At 35.4% G+C, this 24,367-nt stretch overlaps 1 protein-coding gene across 2 annotated transcripts in view; it reads left to right on the forward strand.

The window, feature by feature from the left end:
• The window catches only part of SLAIN2 (SLAIN motif family, member 2), a 77,293-nt gene that overhangs the window by 5,540 nt on the left and 47,386 nt on the right, over positions 1-24,367 (forward strand). For both annotated transcript variants that reach the window (XM_008575465.1, XM_008575463.1), the window contains exon 2: positions 18,618-18,766. In XM_008575465.1, the coding sequence (XP_008573687.1) occupies positions 18,618-18,766 (149 nt within the window). The remainder of the gene's footprint in view (positions 1-18,617; positions 18,767-24,367) is intronic.

The raw sequence follows: 24,367 nt of genomic DNA on the forward strand, positions 1-24,367 counted from the left end.
TGACCAGTAACGGGATCGCAACCCTCGGTGTCGCACCTGTACCGGGGACCGGCAACGGGATTGCAACCCTTGGTGTCACGCCCGCATTGCGCTCAGCCAGTGAGCGGGAGCCGGTCTGTATGTGGGATCCGAACCCTTGGACGGGAGCGCCGCCGACTATCCAGTGCGCCACCGGGCCAGCCCAAAATAAATAAGTAACTTTTAAAGAATTTTAAAAATTATTTGTCCAGGATTATATTTTCAGGATTTTGATCTTTTGGGATTGTAATTTTTGGGGGACTTTAGACTTTAGAGGGATTTTGATCTTTTGGGATTTCAACATTAGGGATTAGGGCATTCAGGATTACATCTTTTGGGATGTGATATGATTGGCACCACATTTATCTGCTTTCTGTGTCTATGGAATTGCTTATTCTGGTCATTTCACGTAAAGGAAATAATACATGGCCTTTCGTGTTTGTCTTCCTTCATTTAGCATAACGATTTCAAGATTTATCCATGTTGTAGCCTGTATCAGAGCATTCCCTTTATTTTTTTATTCCTTTATATGTCTGAACAATATTCTGTTGTATGGATTTACCACATTTTGTTTATTCGTTCATCAGTTGATGGGTATTTGGGTTGTTTCCACCTTTTGGCTGTTATGGATAATGCTGCTATGTACAGTTATTTACAAGTTTTTGTATGGACATATATTTTCATTTTTCTTGAATATATGCCTAGAAGTGTTATTACTCCAAATGGCAGCTCTGTGTTTAACTTTTTGAGAAACTGCCATACTGGTTTCCACAGTGGCTGCATAATTTTACATTCCCACAAGCAGAGTATGAGCATTCTCATTTTTCCACATCTTTGTCAACACTTGTTATTGTCTTTTTTATTATTGCCATCCTAGTAATATCATTTTGGTTCTAATTTGCATTTCCCTAATGACTAATGATGTTGAGCATCTTTTCATGTACATATGCCGTTTGTGAGGTGAATGCAATAACCACTACACTACGGAAACTTTATTGGCTATTTGTGTATATTTTTTGGATAAATGTCCATTCAGACCCTTTGCCAATTTTCTAATTGCGTTGTCTTTATATTGTTAAGTTGTAAGAGTTTTAAAAATATATTCTGGATGTTAATCCCTTATGAGATATGATTTGCAAATGTTTTCTTCTGTCCTGTGTTGCCTTTTTACTTCCTTGATAGAATTCTTTGAAGCACAGAGATTTTAATGGTGTGAAGCCCAATTTATCTATTTTTTCTTTTTTTGCTTGTGCTTTTGGTGTCATATCTAATGCCTAATCCAAGATCATGAAGATTTACTGCTATTTTTTCTACTGAGAGTTTTATAATTTTAGCTCTTAAATTTAAGTCTTTGATCCATTTAAAAAATATTTTATTAATTTAAAATAAACACTAAACATACAACAGTCCTTCTTGTCTGTGCCAGGGCCCTCTTCCCCTGCCACTGGGTAGGGGGAGAGAGGGATAAAAAATATATATATTATATGTGTGTGTACATATATCTAAACAACATAAAGGTTACCATGTTAACTATTTTTAACTGTACTGTTTAGTGGCATTAAGTACATTCATTGTGCAGCCATCACCACCATCGTCTCAAGACCTTTTTCATCTCAGACTGAAACTTCATACCTGTTAAACAATAACTACCCATTCCCTCCGCCTTCAGCCCCTGGCAACCACTATTCTGCTTTCTGTGTCCGTGAATTTGACTGTTCTGTGTACCTTGTATAAGTAAATTCATAAAATATTTGACCTTTTGTGACTAGCTTATTTCACTTAGCACAGTGTCTTCAAGATTTGTTCATTTTGTAGTATGTGTCAGAATTTCCTCAATAGGCAAGAGAAAATAGCACTTCTTAAGTCTTTTTTTTCCCCAAACCTAATTTTGAATGATACATATAATTTTCATATTTAAATATGGGATTTATATGTATAGTTTTAATTGTGGCAAAAGAGCACCACACACAAAATTCACCTTCCCAGCAGTTTCCAAGTGTATAGTACAATATTGTCAACCACATGTACATTGTTGTGCAACAGATCCCCAGAACCCAACCATCCTGAATGACTAAACTCTATACCCACCCAACAGCGCTTCTCTGCCCTCAGACCCTGGCAACCACTATTCTACTTTCTGTGTCTGTGAATTCAACTACTCTGGGTACCTCTATAAGTGGAGTCATGTGACATTTGTCTTTTTGTGACTATCATGTTTCACTTAGCATAATGTCCCCAGGATCATCCTTGTTGTAGCTTATAACAGGGTTTCCTTCTTTAAGGCTGAATAGTATTTCATGTGATATATTAATCACATTTTCTTTGTCCATTCGTCCGTTGTTGGACACTTGTGTTGCTTCTACCTTTTGGCTGTTATGAATAATGCTATGAACATGGGTGTACAAATATCTGTTCAAATTCCTGCTCTCACCTCTTTTGGGTATATACCCCCAAGTAGAATTGATGGATCAAATGCTAATTCTACATTTAATTTTTTTGAGGAGCTGCCATACTGTTTTCCATAGCAGCTGTACCATTTTACATTTTCTCCAGCCATACACAAGGGTTCCAGTTTCTTCACATCCTTGCTAACATTTGCTTAGATCTATTTTGATTTCTTGTCTAGTGTAAGGTAGGGGATCAACTTCATTTTTTTTGCGTATGAATAAACAGTTGTCCCAGTACCATTTGTTGAAAAGACTTTTCTTTCACTATTAAAATTGTCTTGGCACCCTTGTCAAAAATCAATTGCCCAAAAATGTATAGGTTTATTTCTGGACTCACAATTCTATTCCATTGATCTATGTCTGTTCTTATGCCAGTACCACACAGTCTTGATTACTATAGCTTTTTAGTAAGTTTTGAATTTGGAAAGTGTGAGTCTCTCATTTTATTATTTTTCAAGATTGTTTTGGCTATTTTGGATCCCTGACATTTCCATACAAATTTTAGGATCAGTTTGTAAATTTCTGCCAAAAAGGCAGCTGGAATTTTGGTAGGGATTGTATCACATCTGGGGATATTACCTATCAGGATCTTAACAATATTGATTCTTTCAGTCCGTGGGCATTAGATGTACATTCATTCAGGTTGTCTTTAAGTTCATTACACTATATTTTGTAATTTTTAGTATATGTCTTGCACTTCTTTTGTTAGTTTTATTCCTAGTTATTTTATTCTTTTTGGGGCTATTATAAATGAAATTGTTTTTCTTAATTTCATTTTTGGATTGTTCATTACTAGAATAGGAACATAACTGATTTTTGTATATTGATGTTGGATCCTCCAATGTTGCTGAATTCATTTATTAGCTGTAATAATTTTTTTTATAGATTCCTTAGGAATTTTTATGTATAAGATCATGTCATCTGCAACTAGAGATAAATTTATTTCTTCATTTCCAACTTGGATGCCTTTTGTTTCATCTGCTTGCCTAATTGCCCTGTCTAGACTCCAGTACAGTGTTGCATGGAAGTGGTGAGAATGGACATCTTTAAATGTGATTTTTATTGTTCTTTTGTTTTTAATAATAAAGCTCACCATTATTTATTGCATTAGTATGTGACAGACACTGTGCTAAGGACCTTGTATATAGTATTCTGTCTTCCTAATAACCTAAAACTCAGGGCTGTTATTAATCCCATTTTAAAGATGAAGACATGAAAGCTTAGGTTAAATAATTGGCATATTCACTCAGGTATATGGCTGAGTTAGGATTGGACTCCAACCAGTCTGATTCTGTATTGAAAATTTTTCAACCCTCACCGAATTCTAATTATCTGGGGTTTTTTTTGTTGTTGTTATTCTTTATAATAGATTCATACTGTTACTAATCTTTGGCTATTATATGTTCCCCTAACATAAGTCTTTTGATCATTTTTCTTTAATAGTCTGAGCACTGTGTACATTTTCATTAATTTTTTGTGTAATTTTTAAAAATTTCTTTTGTACTCATTGTTCTTGTGCTACATTAGCCCTTGGAGTCCTTGGGAGTCCTAGAACATAGTAGCTAAGAGCCATGACCCTGGATCTAGATAGAGTTGGAATTCCTGCTTCCATACTTGCTAGCTATGTGACCTTGGGCAAACCACTTAATTTCTGTGCTTCAGCCTCTTCATTATCTCTAAAATAGAGATAATTATTGTATTGACCGTGTGGAATTAAATGTAAAATATGCAAAGTATTTAGATTAGTGCCTGGTACAAATTAAATGTATGAGTGTTAGCTTTCATTATTGTTATCAATATCATCGTTGTATTATTTTACTTCCAGATGCCTATCATTGCATCGACCTTCTTTTTTTAAAAAAACATTTTGTTTTGGAAAATTTCAAACAAATGCAAAAGTACGCTGAACAGTAAAATGAACCACGACTTACTTATCACCAATCTTTAATACTTACTAACTCATGCCATTCTTGGTTCATCTCTACCATTCAAACTCCAAACCTCTGGATTATTTTGAAGCAGATTTCATATCAAATGTCATATCATTTAGTTAATAAATATTGTAGTAAAAGTTAAGGACTCTTTTTAAACATAACCACAGTACCAGTTTCACACCTCCCCCTCAAATTAAAAGTAATTCTTTAATATCATTAAATGTGCACTGAATGTTTTGAGATTGAACTTCCTAAAAAGTGGTTTGTGCATCTAGGTTTAGAATTTTCTTCCTGTAAACTCTGAGTTGAAGTGGCCCTTTTCTTCCAGCATTTTGATCATTTTCATATCCCCAGTTAGTGGGTGGCAGTCAAAAGGGATCAGGTCCTCATTTCCTCCCCAGCCTCTTGAGAAGTTAAATTGTTGAGGCAAATCAAGAATTTCTTAATGTGTTCTGCTTAGGCATACAGGATAAGCTTTTCACCAGATGTCAAAATATGTGATGAGGTCTCATATCACTGTAATTTCACTGTTACATCTTTTCTTTGTACTAGGATTGAAATTTTTACTAGGTAAGTAGCATTATTTATATCCTCCCTTGGTCTGTTGGACTGTAATTAATTCCCATAACATTATCCTTATTTCTACATTTACAATTATTTAGCATTTAAAATTTTTTAAAGTTAAATTTAGTTTTAGTGTGTCTGTACTTTGATCCACGTACTTGTACTCTTACGCTCCCATACTTTTTTTTTTTAAACTAAGCAAGTCCAGTAGTGAGAACATGGGAAAGATTACAAGGAGTTCGATCTGTAACTGACTGTGAACAATCAATCAAGATAACTCACTACCTTTGAACTAGCCCTCTCACATTTTTGTAAAACAAAATAATTTTAGTCTAATTTTCCATAAATTAACATTTCCTTCATTAAATTTGCCTAAAATGGGAAACATTTACTGAGGAAAGAAACAATCTTGGGTCTTAAAGAAAGGATCGTTTATTAATGGTTTTTATTAGAATTTCTCAAAGGCCTCATATAAAAGAGCAAACTAGAATTTGTAATACATAAAAATCTCTACATTATGATTTACAATAACCTTAGTATTCATTGTTGGGGAGAGGGTTAGAACTGACTTCTCAATCTCTTAAAGTCACTTAAGATTGTTTCCTCCATCCCTACTGTGAACTGTACTAATTGAAAAGGAATATATTTGTGGGGCAAAAGGAGAATGCATTTGTGAAATACTGTCTAAATGAATTCTAGGTTCTTTATTCATCTACTCTGCTGCACTAGTGTAGATGAGAGGTTAACATTATGTATATATTCATAGAGACGGCATTGCCTAATCAGTATTTGTTAGTTCAGATTAGTTGTTAGTATCCAGAAGTTTGTATTATTTTTCTTCTTTTTCTTACTTTTGAGGGATTCATTGTTATTGACATAAATCCCCTATATCTGAGTAGAGACAGCAGATTGAGAATAGAGATGTTAGGGAAAATCGATATGAGTTGTCAGGCTCTTTGCAGGGTCTCTAGGAACTTCTGCGGAAAATTAAATTATAGAAAAATGAAATTAGAAATAGACTTTGAGATCAGGTGGTCCACCCTCTTGTTTTTAAGCTGTTTAGTGTTCAGGCTGGCCAGGGCAGATGATTATTCTTTTCTTAAACATTTTTGAGTTTGGATATCTGATAACTTCCTCATTCCCTGTTAAATCCATTTTACTTTAGATCAGTTTTCTCTTAAGTTTATGAAATCACTTTAAACTCAGACTGACTTCTCATCAATAGGTTTTATTGATAAATTTTCCCAACTTAAAGATAAGTGGGTATTGGTTTTTACTGTGTGTTTTTCACTCATGGCTCTATACTTCTGAGAGTTAATTTATTATGTGACCTCTTTGTTTTATCTATGATTTTTGTAGTGGGTTATTGATAAAATTTACCTTTAATTTAATTTGATGAGCCAGATTAATAAAGCAGTTTAATTTGTATAATTATCAGCACTTATCTGAATAGTCTGGCAATCATTCACTGATTAACACCTCAGGAAGTTTTATGTTTTCTAGACTTGTATACCAAGGAGATGTTACTTTAAAGTAATGTATGTGTGTTTTAGATGAATCAGAAGTTACACGTCGAGATGAGCGTTCTGTTCCCTTCTTAGCAGTGGTTTTCCAGTGATTCTAACATGGCTTTCAATTTTTTTCATTAATGGAACAAATATTTCAAGCCCCTGTGTGCAGCACGATGTTGGGAACACTGAAAGACATGATAATGCAAGTTCTTGCTTTCTTAAAAAATGGAATTCAGCCACGAAGGGCTCTATGCTTGGTAAAACATTACAATCACTATTGTCTGAGTATGTTTTATATACTGAGTATTTTGTAAGGCATTTTATGCATGTTAAATCATTTAATCTATGCAATTTTGAGTTGTAGTTATTGTTATCCCGGGCTTTTTATTGTGGTAAAATATATATAACCTAAAACTTACCATGTTGATGATTTTTAAGTGTACAATTCAGTGGCATTAAGTGCCTTCATATTGTTATGCAGTCATCGCCACTGTCCATCTTGAGAAGTTTTGCATCTTCCCCAATTGGAACTGTGTACCCATTAAACAATAACTCCTTATTCCCATGTCCTCTAACCCCTGCCAACCACTGTCCTACTTTCTGTGTCTATGAATTCGACTATTCTAGGTACCTCAGATAAGTGGAATCATACGATATTTGTCCTTTTGTGTCTGGCTTATTTGATTTAGCTTTATGTTTTCAAAGTTCGTTCATGTTATAGCATGTGTTGTGTTATCCCCTTTTTACGGTGAAGGAAGATAAACCCAAATCACATAGCTAAAAAAGTGAAATTGAGATTCACACCAAGCCTGAAAGTCATGTCTAATCAAGAATATTTGATCTCAATTTATTTAGCCTATAGATATAATTTAGCTTGGGGAAGGGAATACTTTTTAAATATGTGAAGGCCTCTAATAAGGATGGATTATTAGACTTATTTTATATAACTCTGGAGCTTCACTAGAACAAGGAGAATAAGTTAGGCAAATTTTAATTTAATATAAGGAAAAATTTTCTAATAGAGCTGTTCTTGAATGATATAGACTGCCTTAAAAAACTATTGGAAATAGCCTTCAAAACACTGCTGAATGGTCCTGTGGCAAGGGATGTTACAAAGAAGCAAAAAGTTTAATTAGGTGACATTTAAGTGTTCTTTTATTTCTGTTTCTGTGATTAAAATATGGCAATCTTTGTGGATGCAGAAGATACCTTCAAGACTAAGTGTTAAGCTTATATGTGGGAGAGATCTTCAGTGGAAGCATCACAGATGTTTTTCTTCTAAGTTTATGGCTGGTTTCTCTGAATATCCTCTGTAGTGGCCATTTCTTTTCCTCTTGAGGTAGGTTTGAGTTTTGAAAACTATTAGAGGTCATTATCATGCGTAGTGAATAAAAATGGGTTAGCAAAATACAGTCATGCGTTGCTTAACAATGGGGATATATTCTGAGAAATAATACATCATTCCACAATTTCATCATTATGCAAACATCATTGAGTATACTTACACAAACCTAGACAGTATACTACACATCTATGCTATAGGGTGTATGGTCTCTTACTGGCAGCATTACCAGTGTAAATTTGGGGGGCATGATGAACAAAACAACATGATATTAAATCAAGGACAAGAGAAAATGATGCAATCAAGAGACATGGTAAACACATGTATGCCTCTGCTCCTGGCATAACATGGCATGCTGTTTTACAGGAAACTTTAAAACAGAAGGAGTACACTCTATACAGTAAAAAGATAAGCCAGTAACAGTTTATTATCATTATCAAGTATGATGTACTGTACATAATTGTATGTGCTCTACTTTTATATGACTAGAAGTGCAATAAGGTTGTTTATACCAGCATCACTACAAACATGTGAGTAATGCATTGTGCCACGATGTTGTGATGGCTGAGAAGTCACTAGGCAATAGGAATTTTTCAGCTCCTTTATAATCTTATGGGACCATTGTCATATATGCAGGCTGTTGTTGACCGAAACATCATTATGTGGTATGTGACTGTACTTAGAAGTCTTTAGCAGTATAACAATAATTTTCCCTAGATTTACTTGCTTTTGCCAGAACACTTCATGAACATTCATGCCTTTCAGCTGTTGATGTTTTATTCTGCCTACAGTGCCTTTTTTCTCCTCGTCCTCTTACCAAAATCTTTCTTTTTCAAGGCCCAACTTAGATTTTCTTTCCTTTGTAGAATTCTCCTAAATTTTTCACTTGTTAACCTATCACTGTTTATATGTCCTTTTAAAAAATGTATTTAACACAACAATCTTATACTTTGATGTGTCTAGTCTAGATCATGATCAGTTTAAGCAGAGGGACAGTATCCTATTTATCTTTACATTTCTAAACAGAATCACAGTAAGTAGTGTGTAGTAAGAGTTCAGTTACATTAAATTAAATTGAAATCAATCTGATTGTCAGTGATGTTAGATTAGAATGAGGTAAAGCTATAAAATAATGAGGCTAACTTTCTTGCATGACCCTTATGCCAATTACAGATGAGGAATTTCACACATGTTCTGAATAATGGCAGTATTGAATCTGTACTCTCCCATGATGACTTAAAGAAGAATATACTGTCTAGAACTAGTGTCTGATGTTAAAAATCAGTTTTAAATTTATCCAAAATTGTGACTATTTTGGTAGGATTACTTTGTACTTTGTTTTAATCTAATTTGTTCTGGTTGTGGTTTCCAAATTTTCTGTTGTTATAATTTAAGAAATCCTATTGATAAAATTTAAGTCAGTTTCATCGTCCTGTGGTCCTGGAGGGATCTTAATATAACATAATACATTAAAAGTCATTGGTGCTTTCTCTGTTACTTAGTGGTAGTTAAGACTGTATATCACAGATGAAGAAATTTTGGTTCCAATAATTTTGGACATGCATTTTTGATAAAACTGGTACCCAAGTCAGCTGATGCGTATGATCTTCTGATCTATTATTCCTGTTTTTAATTTTGCATTTTAAAAATGAAATTTCACAGGCACAACATTAAAAAGTTTATCAAATTTGTCTAAAATCTTGTCATCTGATTTCATGAAATAAATGAAACTTCTTTATATTCCAGAAATATCATGTAAGGAAGCCCAAAACTATATAGCTCACATCCCATGATCCTTCTGGATCACTGATATTGCTATTCCTCCTCAGTCCCATTTTTGGGACCACCCTGCATACAAATCCCTGGAAACCCAAAAGGACTACTTGTTATCTCCCTGCACTTACCTAGATCCCTGCCTCCTTGCCCTTCTGCTAGGAATGTATAACTATATCTATAAATTAGTGTAATTTGACATATTTTTTTAAAAGACAATTCAGGCAGTAAATGGCAGAATTAAGTACTATCTTAATATAAATGGATTGAGTTATGATAATACACTACTTCTTATGCTAATGACTTGTACTAGCCAAAGCACACTGCATGTTGACTCCTGTTGTGTTTGTTTTTTAGTAGTAAAACTGATCTTGTGAAAGTATGTAGGTTTTAAGAATCAGAATCAAAAAGCATAGGTAAAAGAATGAGTGTTGCGTTTTGAGTAGGGTAGGGTGAAGGCCTGTGAAGATACTGGGCTGGAGTGAAGTTTGTTAGGGAAGAAGTGAGAAATAAAATTGAATCATTGGGTTGGAGACCATACTGTGGATGGCCTGTGAAATCTGGGAGAAAGTTTTTTGAGTATTGGAATGTTCTTAACAAAATGGTGCTTTTTAAAGATTAGTGTGTCTATAGTATGTAAGTGAAAACAGAAGTCACAGCTACCTTTATTGGCTAAAACACAGCCTGTGAGCTCTGCCCACCTTTCGTGCCCCAAAGCACATGGCAAAACGTGAATTAAAACCAAAATATTGAGTGCACATTGATATTTTTTCCTTTTTATCCCAACTACTTCTAATAGGTTGCATGAAAACCATCATATCAAGCTAAATGATTATAGATCAGGCCATTTACCTAAGAAGGAACTAAGGTTGTTTTGTTTGTTTGTTTGTTTTTTGTCTTTTTTCGTGTCCGGCAACGGATCGCAACCCTCAGTGTCACGCCCATACCGGACCGGGACGGCAACGGGATCGCAACCCTCAGTGTTGCACCCGCACCTCGCTCAGCCAGTGAGTGGGAACCGGTCTGTATGTGGGATCCGAACCCTTGGCGGGAGCGCCTCCACGCTCCCAAGCGGCGCACTGTAGCAATGCGCCACTGGGCCAGCCCGAACTAAGGTTGTTTAATTCTTCTTTAAAAACATCCACATTGTTTAAAAATGTCATTTTGATCTTAACTCTCTTATATAAGGATAATCGTAAAGGAGGATTTCTCAACCTTGACCTTTGGACCAGATAATTCTTTGTTGTGGGGGCTGTCCTGTGCATTGTAGAATGTCTAGTAGCATCCCTGGCCAACCAAAAATGTCTTCAGACATTGCTAGATGTCCCTGGAGCAAAATCACCCTAAGGTTAGGAACCTTTGCCTTGGATAGTAATGGTGGATGTCAACTTGACCAGAAATATCTAGTGCCGTCTTGCAGTAGTAAGTACCATATTCTAGTTACTTTGCTCCATTTATGTTTTCTAAATCAAAAGTAGTACTGCTCTGAAAATTGTGAATAACTGAAGTGATTGTGTAATTTATTGTACAAACCTGGAGACTATTTGAGAGTCATAGGAGCGCTAATCCGATGGGATGCCAGGACAACAGGTTTAATTTAGGACTAACGTGGGTAAACTGGAATGAATGGTCACCGTAGAAAATACCCACTATGGATGGAGCACTGTGTTAATATAAGAAATAGTCATAAGAACTCTGACAGTTAGAAAGCTTCATGAAAAAGGTAAGTCTTAAACTGGCCTTGAAGTAATGGAAAGGAAATTCTTTTATACGTATATATTCTTTTAATATATATATACATGTATATGTATATATACACACATATGTGTATATATGTATATGTATATATACACACATATGTGTATATATGTATATGTATATGTATATATACATATGTGTATATATGTATATGTATATACATATGTGTATATATGTACATATATGTATATGTATACATATGTGTATATATGTACATATATGTATATGTATGCATATGTACATATATGTATGCATGTGTATATATGTACATATATATGTATACATATGTGTATATATACATATGTGTATATATGTACATATATGTATATGTATACATATGTGTATATGTGTACATATATGTATATGTATGCATATGTACATATATGTATACATGTGTATATATGTATACATATGTGTATATATACATATGTGTATATACGTATATATATATTAAAAATAGCTATGAACAAAGACATCTGTGGGTTTAACCATCCATTATGCATGAAGTGAATAAATTTATTTGGTCAGTTTGGCTGAACAAGGAGGGATTTTTACTAGAGTATTTGGGAGGAAAGATCAAATCCATCCCTTCCTTTTCGTTTTCACTGGCCTCACTCTAGTCTAGGCTTCCATCTCACCAAGTATAGACTATTACAATATTCTTAACTTGTTTCTCCATACCTTGCTAATAATTACCGGTATTGTTGATAATACTGTGATTTTCTTCCAAAAACCAGAAGGGTATATTGTTTATGTTCATATAAATATAGTATTATATGCCTTTTAGTCAGGTAGTGGGCCAAATATAATTCAGTAGTAAAATGGCAATATGATCAATCTAAAAGTTCAAAAGACTCTTACTGTATATATGAACTGAAGATGTTTTTCTTCAATTGAGTTGTGATTTGGGGTTGTAATAGGGTTTGAAAAAGCAGTTAAGTATTATAGTTAAGAGCACAGTTTCTGGAGCAATCCTGGTTAGGGTTAGGGTTCAGGTTAGGGTTCGGGTTAGGGTTCATGGTTTTTTAAGTCAGTGTTAATTCACATATTTGAACAGATATTTAAACTTCGTGAAGACAGTTTCTGTTCTTTTGCCTTGAATATGCCTTATTCATTGAATAGGTAGAAAGGAATGATTTTGATGTATTAAAGTTTGATTATTTTCCTTGGCCTGAAAAAATCTTGCACACCAATCTAAAGAAATTTCAGTAACAGTTTTAATGTACAGTTGATTCTTGGACCAATCCAATCCATGGATATCAAGGGACGACTGTAAGTTTTATTTTTACCCTAAAGTTAAGTCTTTGTTGTCCTTAGCTTTAGTAGCCTACTTTCAACTGACTACATTATGAAAAGTGATTAGTGTGGTTACCATAAATTCAGCAGAGTAACTCTAGTCTCCTTTCAGGTCTCTGTCATTTAATTATATGTCTACTCTATATATGCAAAGAAGAGTCTGGAGAGACATACTCCAAACTGTAAATAACTTTGGGGGATAGTTTTGGTAGGAGGCGGGAGTTTATTATCACTTCTTACATTTGTATATCTCTGTATTACTGAAAGTTGTTACACTTTAAAAAAAATAGTTATATTCTTAGGTTTTTTTTTTATCACTGTATTATATAGGTATGTATGATATATAGGCCAAAACATGGCTTATTATTTATTGCTGTGTCGTAGTAGTCATATCCTTAATTACATTTCTAATAGTTCTTTCAGTATTTAATAGTGCACATAAATTATATTTAATGGTGTTTAGTTTCTTTGTAGTGATTCTTCTAAGGGAAAAAGCAATATCCTGAAAGGCCAATTTATTTCTAACAGATTTTTACAGCTTTATTGAAATATAATTTATATACCATAAAATTCACCTGTTTAAAGTGTACTGTGGTTTTTAGTGTTCAATGATTATTTACAGCATTGTACAGCTGTCACCATAATTTAATTTTAGAATATTTTCAACATATATCCAAAAGACACCTTGTACTCATTAGTCGTCACTTCCCATTCCTCTTCTCTTCACCTCCTCTCCCATCCTTAGGCAACCACTGATCAACTTTCTGGCTCATAGATTTTCCTATTCTAGACATTCCATATAAATGGTATCATACAATATCTGGTGTTTTGTGACTAGCTTTTTTTTACTTAGTATAATGTTTTTTGAGATTTATCCATGTTGTAGCATTTTTATTGCCTCCAACACTTTTTTTTTTTTTTAATGTCTTCAGATTATAAATAGCAACTCAAAAAATTTAGACAGGACAAAAATGAATAAAGTTAAGTCTCTTGTAATTAGAATGGGGGTTAGGGGCCGGCCCTGTGGTGCACTCCCGCCGCAGGTTCGGATCCTATAGAGGGATGGCCGGTGCGCTCACTGGCTGAGCGCGGTTCAGGCGACACCAAGCCAAGGGTTGCGATCCCCTTACCGGTCACGGAAAAGACAAAAAAAAAAAAAAAAGAATGGGGGTTAGGGTGGAATTTCCTTTTTGATAGGGCATATCTAATTGACTATAGAGATACTTTGTTAAAACACCTTGCTTCAATATGTTGTAAATTGAAGGGACACCTAAGATAGTCTTACTAGAGATGTTCAAGGAAGGTTTTTCTAAAGAATTGGCATTTAAACTGAGACCCAGAAGAAAGTAGAAATGAGCTGGGTGAAGTTGGGCAGGGGATGATGAGGTAAGCAAAGAGTGGAATAGAACTAGTTTCAGGCAAGGGGAACAATGTGCGCAAATGACCTAGAAGCAAGTGTTGGGCTTTCCAGGAATAGAAATTAGTTTCATATGACTGTTATTTAGATTTGGATGGTGGAGGAAGGTGAGAAATGAAGCTAAAGAAGTACTGCAACAGTTAGATCATCTGTCGGGTCTCAAGAGCTGTGGGGACCATTTTTGAAAAAAATGTCCTAAGGGCAAAAGGAAATTGGCACAGAATTTTTAGAGGAGGAGTATTAATAAAGTTAGATTAGTATTTCAGAAAACACTTTGGCCGCAGTGTATAGAATGGATTGAAAGAGGGCAACATCAGAGATTTTGAAATTAAAAAGTATTTTTCTTTCTAAAAGTTATTTTGGCCATTTTGCCCTTTATATTTTCACATAAATATTAAGATCAGATTGCTAATTTATGTAAAAATGCCTGCTGAGGTTTTCTAGGGATTGTGTTGATTCTATAGATTAATTTTAGAGGAGTTGACATCTTGGCAATGATAAAGTGTTCAGATCTATAAACAATGTTTCTCTCCATTTATTTGTCTTTAATTTCCCTTGGTAATGTTTTGTAGTTTGCAGTATATAAGTCTTGCACTTTGTTAAATTTATTTCTAAGTGTTTTATTCATTTTGATGCTATTGTGAATGAAATTGTTACATTTATTCCATATCTGAGTTGTTCATTTATAGTGTATAGAAGTACATTTGAGTTTTCACTTACTGATCTTGTACCTGTGACCATGCTAAACGCATTTATTATGCTAGGTTTTTTTGTTTTGAAGATGCTAACAAAGGATTTTCTATATGCAGGAGTTATCCTTTTTTTTTTTCCAAACAACAAACTGGTTTCATTTTTCAAAAATGTTTTTCTGTTTTCTATTTCTCTTATTTCTACTGTAATCTTTATATTTTCCTTCCTTCCGACTGCTTTGGATTTAATTTGCTCTTATTTTAGTTTTTACAGCTTAGATTATTAAGAGTTATCTTTGCTTTCCTGATATAGGTGTTTAAAATTATAAATTTTTCTCTAAGTACTTCTTCAGCTTCATCACAGCTATTAGTATGTTGTGTTTTTTTGTTCAGTTTAAGATATTTTCTAATTTCCTTTGTGATATCTTCTTTGGCCTATTGTTATTTGTAAGTGTGTTGTTTGGTTTTCAAATATTTGGGATTTACTAAATTTCTTTCTCGTTGATTTCTAATTTAATTCCATTGTGCTCACAGAACATACTTTGAAGAATTTCCATTCTTTTAAATTCAGTAAGACTTGTCCGTCTGTCTGTCTGTCTGTCTATCTACCTATATATCTATTTTTGTGGTGGCTGGCCAGTACAGGGATCTGAACCCTTGATCTGGATGTTATCAACACCACACTCTCTTTCATATTATCTTATAATTCTGTTTTTTTCACAAACTTTTTGAAGTACCCTCATATAGTTATTATAAATATTTTTATTTGGGTTTTGTTTTTTAATTCAAGGACTTGGTTCTGCCAAAGGTGGATCCAGCTATGTGATACACCCCAGCTCATGTGTCCTCTGGCAGGTTTAGAAGTACTTTGAAACCTTAACCAACGGTTGCCTGACCAAAGAATTATGTTGTACAAATATCATGTGGGCCAGAGCCCTCATTTCTAGACTTGGAGTAGTGAAATAAGAGGATAAGGATAGAGTGATAGAGATTGTTGATGTACTCAGAGGTTGTTCATTTATTCTCTCCCTTTTCATCAATCTAGGTATGGACAAGATGCTCCACTGACTTTTTTCTGCTAATGGGAAGAAAAAGCATTCTCTATTGCCAAGTAGGGGAATAAATATAGGAATAAGGGGAAAACGTAGTATTTAAAGGTTGGATCAGCAGGACTCAGTGAGGGGAGTAGGAGATAAAAAAGATGAAGGAATCTAAATTTACTTTTATGTTTTCAGCTTTTGTTACTGAGAGAATTATAGTGCTATTGACAAAAACAGGGAAGAAAGATACCATGGGGGATTCATGGTGAGTAGGGGGAGATGATGATGTTTTAGTTTAATTGATTTTGAATTATTGATGTTTTATTCATTTACTTCATAGTAGTTTCTGTATTTTTAAAGATGCTAAGACCACCTAGCAACTTTTAAAAACAGCTTTATCAAGATATAATTTGCGTACCATAAAATATACCCATACCTGTGTAATTTATATACCATAAGATTTACAAAATTCATTGTATAATTCAATGAGCTTAGTATATCTACAATCATTAAACCAGTTACCACAATCATGACTACCATCTGATTTTAGAATATTTTTATCACCCTGAAAAGAAACCCCCATCCCTGTTCCCACCTCCAGCCCTCGGCAGTCTACTTTTTTGCTCCATGTCCTTTTCTAGACATTTAGTATAAATGGAATCTTACAACATGTCAATATGTGTTCTTTTGTGTCTGGCTTTTTTCACTGAGCATGGTGTTTTTGAGGCTCACCCATGTTCCTTGTACTTTTTAAAATGAGTTGTATAGCCAGCAGTAGAGGAATTGAATACTAAGTAAGTGAGTTGTGTGGGTAAATTATGTAAAACCAGCCAGTGTAGGGAAAAGTTACATGTTGAAAGAGTGGTGATAATATCCTAAAGTAGTTTTATTAATGTTTATTATTCATCTGTGGAGGTTTAGTTTCCTAAACATTTGCTAACATAGAGTTTCAGTATATAAAAGCTACCACAATTTTTGAAGTGGAGATGCTAAGGTAGAGATTTGTTATGGAACATTTGCAGTGTTTAAGTTGGAGAGAGAATGAACCCCGTTAATTTCATTTTGAATTGTTAGTAAGGTATTTCATAAATTGAGATTCTATTTCAATATTTTTGCCCAAATGAATGTGGATTGTGGACTAAATAAAAGATCATTTACCCTTTTAGTCTTGATTATCTTGATCAAAGCTAAATAATGCATGAGTGATAGACCTAAATTATAGATAGGGAAGAAGAGAGAAGGGATGGAAAAGATACATATTGCCACTAAAGTAGTTTGTCTGTTCTGGTACTGTAAAAGATATGTTTATTTATTTTATTTTATTTTATTTTATTTTTATTTATTTATTTTTTTTTTTATAAAAGATGACCGGTAAGGGGATCTTAACCCTTGACTTGGTGTTGTCAGCACCACGCTCACCCAGTGAGCTAACCGGCCATCCCTATATGGGATCCGAACCCGTGGCCTTAGTGTTATCAGCACTGCACTCTACCGAGTGAGCCATGGGCCGGCCCAAAGATATGTTTATTTAAATATTTACACTGGAACAACACTTCATATTATTGCCCTAATTTGGTTAAAGTAAAATGTGAAATTATTAACTCCTTGCCTTATTGAGACATTTAACTATGTAGATATATTGAAGCATAATTTTGTTTATGAAAGAAAGTGAGCCGAGATGCCGGGTACCGTTCAAGCTTTATTAAATAAAGAAATCTGCTGGGCTGTACTCAGAGTGGCACAGGGCCCATGGCTGCCCTGAATATGGTGGACAGCCCCAACAATAGGTTTGCGAGAGTTTATATTAGCTTTTGGGCGCGAAATGTACTGGGGGAGGGACCATTAGGTTGATGTAACTGGGTGGAGAACTGCACGGATGCAGAAGCCAGAAACTTGTTTCTAAGTCAGGAGGCTTCTTGTAAAGGGAGAGGGGGAGAGGGGAGGGGAGGAGGGGGGGCGGCACCATTTTGTACTTTGGCTTGTCTGAAGTGGTGCTGGTTATGTTGCAGATCTATTAGTTTACTTCATAAATTGCACTTAAAGTGTCTTAATTTGAAAACTACCTTAGTTAGAAATCAAGTAACTATAAACATTTTTCATATGGAATCACACTTTCAATAACAACTGACATAATCTGGACTAATCTGAAGAAAAATTACAACGTAGGAAATTTAAATTTAAAGATCCTCTATCTTCTCACATTTTCCTTCTATATAACTTCTCCATGAATTTATAAAATAGTCTGTTTCTTTTCTGAAACTGAAGTAATTTCATAAATTGATTCACATTATCTTATTAAGGATTTAAAGTACTGCTTTTCTCAGACATACCATTGTTTGAAAAAAGGACTACAGAGTAGATACTGCTTAGCTAAAAGGAGTGAATTACTAATGGTGAATTTTTGTGTGAGTTTGTGGTGGGAAGGGAAATGGGAGGTGGAGAGCAAGGTATTTAGCTCCTCCTCCTGCTTTCTAGACTGGATTTAATCATGTGGCTATAGTAGGGAATTAGTCAAGTAGTATTGAAAACACAATAATCTGTTGTAAAGGCAGATGTTTCCTCATGGTTTTAGTAATGAGAGTAAAAGAGAAAAATAAAGTACAGTTTAGGAATGCCTCATTTGGGTTTGTTTAGTACTTGAGATTTGGGTTTATATTGATTATTATAGACTCATTTTTTTCCTGTGCACTAAGTAAATATGGGTGATTTTAAACATCACTACTTTTATTGTCTCCCCTTCAATTTAAATCTATCCAAAAGGATCCCTATTTTTTAACCTCATGCTTAATAATGAATTGTACCCTTTTGTTTTTGTTGTTTTCCTCTAGGCTGTATTCATCACCAAAGAAAAAACTTACACCAGTGCAGAAATCGGTTAGTCCATTAGTTTGGTGCAGGCAAGTTTTGGATTACCCAAGTCCTGATGTTGAATGTGCTAAAAAGTCTCTTATCCACAAACTTGATCAAACTATGTCAGGTATGTCTATAATTTTACTTGTAAATTCATCTCTTTGCATTCTTTAACCAGAAAACAGATAAATGTGTTGAGCGATGTGTTTTTAAGAAGGCTATTCAAAATCGAAGCATTTTTCGAATCTCTTTGTGAGTACCTCCATGAGAATTTTTGTCATGTTCACATAATCCTGTTCTATCATTTACTTAATAGCTTTTTAAAGCAGTCTCCTCATTTTTATTTAGCTTCATCCTAAAGAATAATGTCCATGAAATAATGGGCTTTATGTGATGTTTTTTCTAATGCAAGTTAAAACAAATAACTACTAAAATAAAAAATCTTCGGTGTAATCTAAAATCATCTCACATACGAACCACATCTGAGGGAAGCTCTGATGTGGTAGAAAAATACAGGTGGAGAACCAGAGAGACCTCTTTCTCACTCTAGCACTTATTTGTGACTCTTCGCATTATTTAACTTAGGTGAGCTCAGTTTTCTCGTAAAAATGAGGAACCTTGAAAGGTTATTTTAAAGATTAGATGATAGTGTTTGAAAGAGACTAGCATATTTTCTGGCTTCCGTAGGTGCTTAGTAAATGTATTCCTTCCCCTTCTTTGTTATGTTTTTCTTTTTTTACTTGACATTGTAGGTTTAAATTGCTGTTATGCTGTTTTGTTTTTTTTTTTTTTTAAAGATGACCGGTAAGGGGATCTCAACCCTTGGCTTGGTGTTGTCAGCACCACGCTCAGCTAGTGAGCAAACCGGCCATCCCTATATAGGATCCGAACCCTGACCGGTAAGGGGATCTCAACCCTTGGCTTGGTGTTGTCAGCACCACGCTCAGCTAGTGAGCAAACCGGCCATCCCTATATAGGATCCGAACCCTGACCGGTAAGGGGATCTCAACCCTTGGCTTGGTGTTGTCAGCACCACGCTCAGCTAGTGAGCAAACCGGCCATCCCTATATAGGATCCGAACCCTGACCGGTAAGGGGATCTCAACCCTTGGCTTGGTGTTGTCAGCACCACGCTCAGCTAGTGAGCAAACCGGCCATCCCTATATAGGATCCGAACCCGTGGCCTTGGTGTTATGAGCACCGCACTCTACCGAGTGAGCCACGGGCCGGCCTTGTTATGCTGTTTTTGTTTAATAGCGTTCACAAAGCTGACATAATGTCTCTGTGGGTATTGATGGCATTTAATGTAGCATTCCAGTGTGGGTAGAAATGTAGGAAAAATACTATTCACTTTTTCTTGGTATTTCTCACGATCTCTTAAGACTGTTACTATTTTCTGAAATACTAAGGTAGTAAAGGGATTGATACATGATTAGTTATCTTGCATAGATTTTGTTTTTGTTTTTAGCTTTGCATTTACTTGGCAGCCATGTACTTAAAATTGCTTATTTTGGCTTTATTATAGAAATATGTGCTCTGTGGTTAAGAGTTTAAGCTGAAAATGGTCTGGGGGAGCAGAGGGAGACTAGCTAAATGGTTAAATTGTTCTGCAGTAAAGTGAAGTTTGGCTGTAGGGAGTAATGGTTATTATATGCAAATAAGATGTGATTACAGAGCTTCTGAATCTGAGTCTTTTAACACTAAAGTGTGTGTGTTTAAGAAGCCCTTTTGAAAAAGCAGCTTTGAAAGTGTGTGTAAAGAAGCCCATTTGAAAAATTAGCCTTTGTGTAATTTTTAAAATGTTTTGTCTGAATATCAACTTGTTTTTTAGAATTATACTCTGGAGCTTGATTTAAGTTATATTCATAAAAGATTATTAGAAATATGTAGACAAGATTGTGGACAGTTTGAAACAACTGGAAATTTTCTAACCAATTACAGTTAGATGATACTATTTAGATATTTATTAAGAATATTTCTAGGAATAGTTTTCCAATACTCTTAGTATCTCACCTTAGAAATAATATAAGCATAATTTGGGCCGGCCCGGTGGCGCACTGCTACAGTGCGCTGCTTGAGAAGTGCGGCGGCGCTCCCGCCGAGGGTTCGGATCCCACATACAGACCGGCCGCTCACTGGCTGAGCGAGGAGCGGGGGCAACACCGAGGGTTGCGATCCCGTGGCCGGTCCCGGTCTGGTACGGGCGCAACACTGAGGGTTGCAATCCGTTGCTGGTCACGAAAAAAGACAAAAAAAAAAAAAAGAAAAGAAATAAGCATAATTTACAATTAACTTAGGAATTTTCCTCATTCAACAGTATATGTTGAGAACCTACTATACTAGACATTTTTCTCAACTCTGAGGATATAGCAATGAATACAATAGACCAAAAAATCCCTTCTTTCCTGGAGCTTATATTCTCACAGGAGTCGTCAGACAATAAATAAATAAAACATGTAAAATAGGGGTTGGCAAACGTTTTCTGTAAAGAGCTAGATTAAACAGAGTAAACAGTGTAGTCTTTGTGATCTATAAAATCTCTCTTGCAATTACTTAACTTTGCCCTTATAGTACATAGACAATACGTAAATGAATGGGCATGGCTGTGTTCCGGTAAAACTTTATTTATAAAAACAGGTATTGGCCTAGATAGATGTTGGGAAAATATAGGAAAATGGTCAGGGCCTCTCAAATGTTCAGAATCTTGCCGAGCATCTGCTGTTAATAGGTTGTGTGTGGGTGCAGTTAGTGTGCCTGCGGCACTGCCACCTTGGCTGTAGTTTAGTGCCTCAGGCGGCTGCCACGTATGCAGCCATTCTTTCCAACCTACAGCTTCCCAGGACCTGTTTGCTAGTTACCCAGCTCATAGACCTGCATGTGAGGGGTCTGGGGACCCAGCCTGGAGTGTGTGGGGTCTGGTGACCCCGCCTGGCATATGAAGGGTTTGTGACCCAGTCTGGACAATGGGCTTGAGAGGTCAGTGAGCTCCAGACCCAGCCCTAGCTTGACAATTGGCCCAGTCAGGGCAGGATTACCGGCAGGTAAAGGAGCTCGACAGCTGGCATGGTCACGTAGCTTTACAATTGACGTCACCAACAGGATGAAGAGCCTGACAATAGAGTTGGCCTGCATTCTATAGTTTGCCAATCCCTGTCTTGAACATCCTAAGGAATAAGAACAGTTAGTAATTGGATGGTGTAGATAACACCAAGGTAAAGGGTTTGGATCTCCTTAATGGTCAGTTGCCCCCCAAAACCAAAAACACTGCTATTAATAATTGGTAACTAGCAACCTGGATTTGAGGGAGGAAAGCAAGCTATTGCACCTCAAAAATAGCAATTTTGAGTGTCTTTTTGCTTCATTATAACAAGAGTATTGAAGATCATAGGAATGTGTAAGAGAGGCAGTTACTCTTGTACCAGAACTAGGTGTAATAAAGTACTGAATCTATTTTTAACAGTGTTTAAGTTATATAACTATATGTACAGAGCACTATAACTATAAATATAATTATATTTAAAATACATACATTAAAATTTTAAGGGAAAATATAACTTGGGTATTGGAAGTTTGAACTTTGTAGTACTAAGTACCCCTTTCCCTAAGAGGATTGATTTTTAAATGTATTTTTTGATAAGGCAAAGCTTCCTTCGAACTTAGGTATTGTATTCTAGCAGAGCAGTTTCTGCTCTGTCACACTCAGCCTCTGCAGTGCACTACTGCTTGTTCCTAAAATTTTCTTCTCTTTTTTTTTGGTGATAGCACACTATCTTTTTACCCTCCTACCCTCCCTGTCATTTTCTTTTCAGTCTTCTTTGAAGGTTCTTCCTTCTCTGCCCATCATTTTATTATTATTATTATTGTTATTAATATGGTAAAATTTACATAACAAAATTTCCCATTTTTACCATTTTTAAAGGTACAATTCAGTGGCATTAAATACATGTACAGTACTATGCAACTGTCTCCACTGTCCCTCTTCAGGTGGACAGAACTTTTCATCATCCCATTCTAAACTTTTTCATCATCCCATTCTAAACTTTTTCATCATCCCATGTAGAAATTCTGTACCCATGTAAAACAATAACTTTCCATTCCCCCTGACTTTTTCTGCCCATCTTTTAAGTTTAGGTTGCCCCAGGTCTCCTTTGTACCATGACTCTGTTTTTGGTGTTTTTATCCATTTGTTTGGCATCCAGTATCATCTCTATTCAAAGTAATCTCATTTGTTCATGCATATATTCAATTAATTTTTGAGAGCCTATTATGTGTCAGGCTTTGGGAAAAGGGTGAGGGATACATGACGAAAAATGAACACTATAGCTGCACTCAAGGAGTTTATCATTTAGTTGAGGAAACTTATTAATACAAATAATCTTTGTAACTGCAGATATGTAATAAAGGAATGATATATAGTGCTTTGAGCTTTGAGGAATAGGAATTTTCCCTCATGTTACACTTCCCTCTGTGTAACCAAGATGAAAAACAGAAAGAAAGAATTCACTCAAGGTAACATCAGTGAGGCCTGGAGGGACTGCCACCTATCAGGGGAGCAGCAGCCTCGATCCAAAATCAGCCTTTTTTTTTATTGACAAGACAAGGAAGTTTCACAAGAAAAATCAGTTGATTCAGTCATCAAAGGACATAAAAACAGGCAGTGTTACAAAAGGCAATTATAGCTAAGTATAGCTTTAAACAACTAAAACTAGGAATAGCAGTAAAATTAGCAATGTGACATTCCAGAATGCAATTTGTAAAAAGCTAAGCCGATCCACCAACAGACAGCTTGCCCTTAGTAAACATTTTCTTTTTCACATACTTCTTCCAGCAATTTCTTTAGCGTATTTAAACAGCATTCAAATAGTTCCTTAAGATATCTTTTTTTTTTTTTTTTTTTTTTAAAGATGACCAGTAAGGGGATCTTAACCCTTGAGTAGGTTAAATAGTCAATAGTCATTCAAGCCGGAATCAAACCAGCAACCTAAAACAGTCAAGTACACAATCACATCCCTAAACAGTGATTAGAATTGATTAGATGGCTTTTGCCAAACTTATCTGTGGACTCTTGTCCCCTACTCAAGAGCCTTTTGGCTCATTCACGCATTACCTAAAAATCCTATTCTAAGATCAAAGGAGAATCAAGATTTCTCACCCACTACACCCTCAGGAAGTGATGTTTGACCTGAGTCCTAAAGATTCAGAAAAATATCAGTGTGCTAAGGGGGTAGGGCATTCCAAGTAGAGAGAATGGCATGTAAAAGTCTATCTGGGAGGGAGCATGGCATATATGAGGAACTGGAACAAGCCAGGGTTTCTGGAGAACAGTGAGGAAGGGAGAGATATGAGATAAAGCCAGAAGGATATGTAGGAATGAGACTGTGCAATGCCTTGTAGGCCATGTCGAAGATTTTGGACTTTATTCTAAAGCATTGGGAAAATATTGAAAGCTTTATGCAAAATGTGGTGTGTGTGGGTGGGAGTGACCTTTGCATTTTGGAAAAGTCACTATGTAGTAGTAGTATGGAGGTTGGATAGGGTTAAAAGTGAATGTAGGTTGCTTTCCAGGGGAGTTGATGATAGATGGACTGTGTGTGTGTGTGTTGGGGAGAAAGGGTGATAGAGATGAAAACATGGTAATAAAAAGGAACGAACCAAATATGAGGAAATGAAAGAGAAGAAAGTATCAACAGTGATTCTAGGTTTCTAGCTTGTGTGACAGGATAAATGTT

Source organism: Galeopterus variegatus, unplaced genomic scaffold (assembly GCF_000696425.1).
Source record: "Galeopterus variegatus unplaced genomic scaffold, G_variegatus-3.0.2 Scaffold1193, whole genome shotgun sequence".
NCBI lineage: Eukaryota > Metazoa > Chordata > Mammalia > Dermoptera > Cynocephalidae > Galeopterus > Galeopterus variegatus.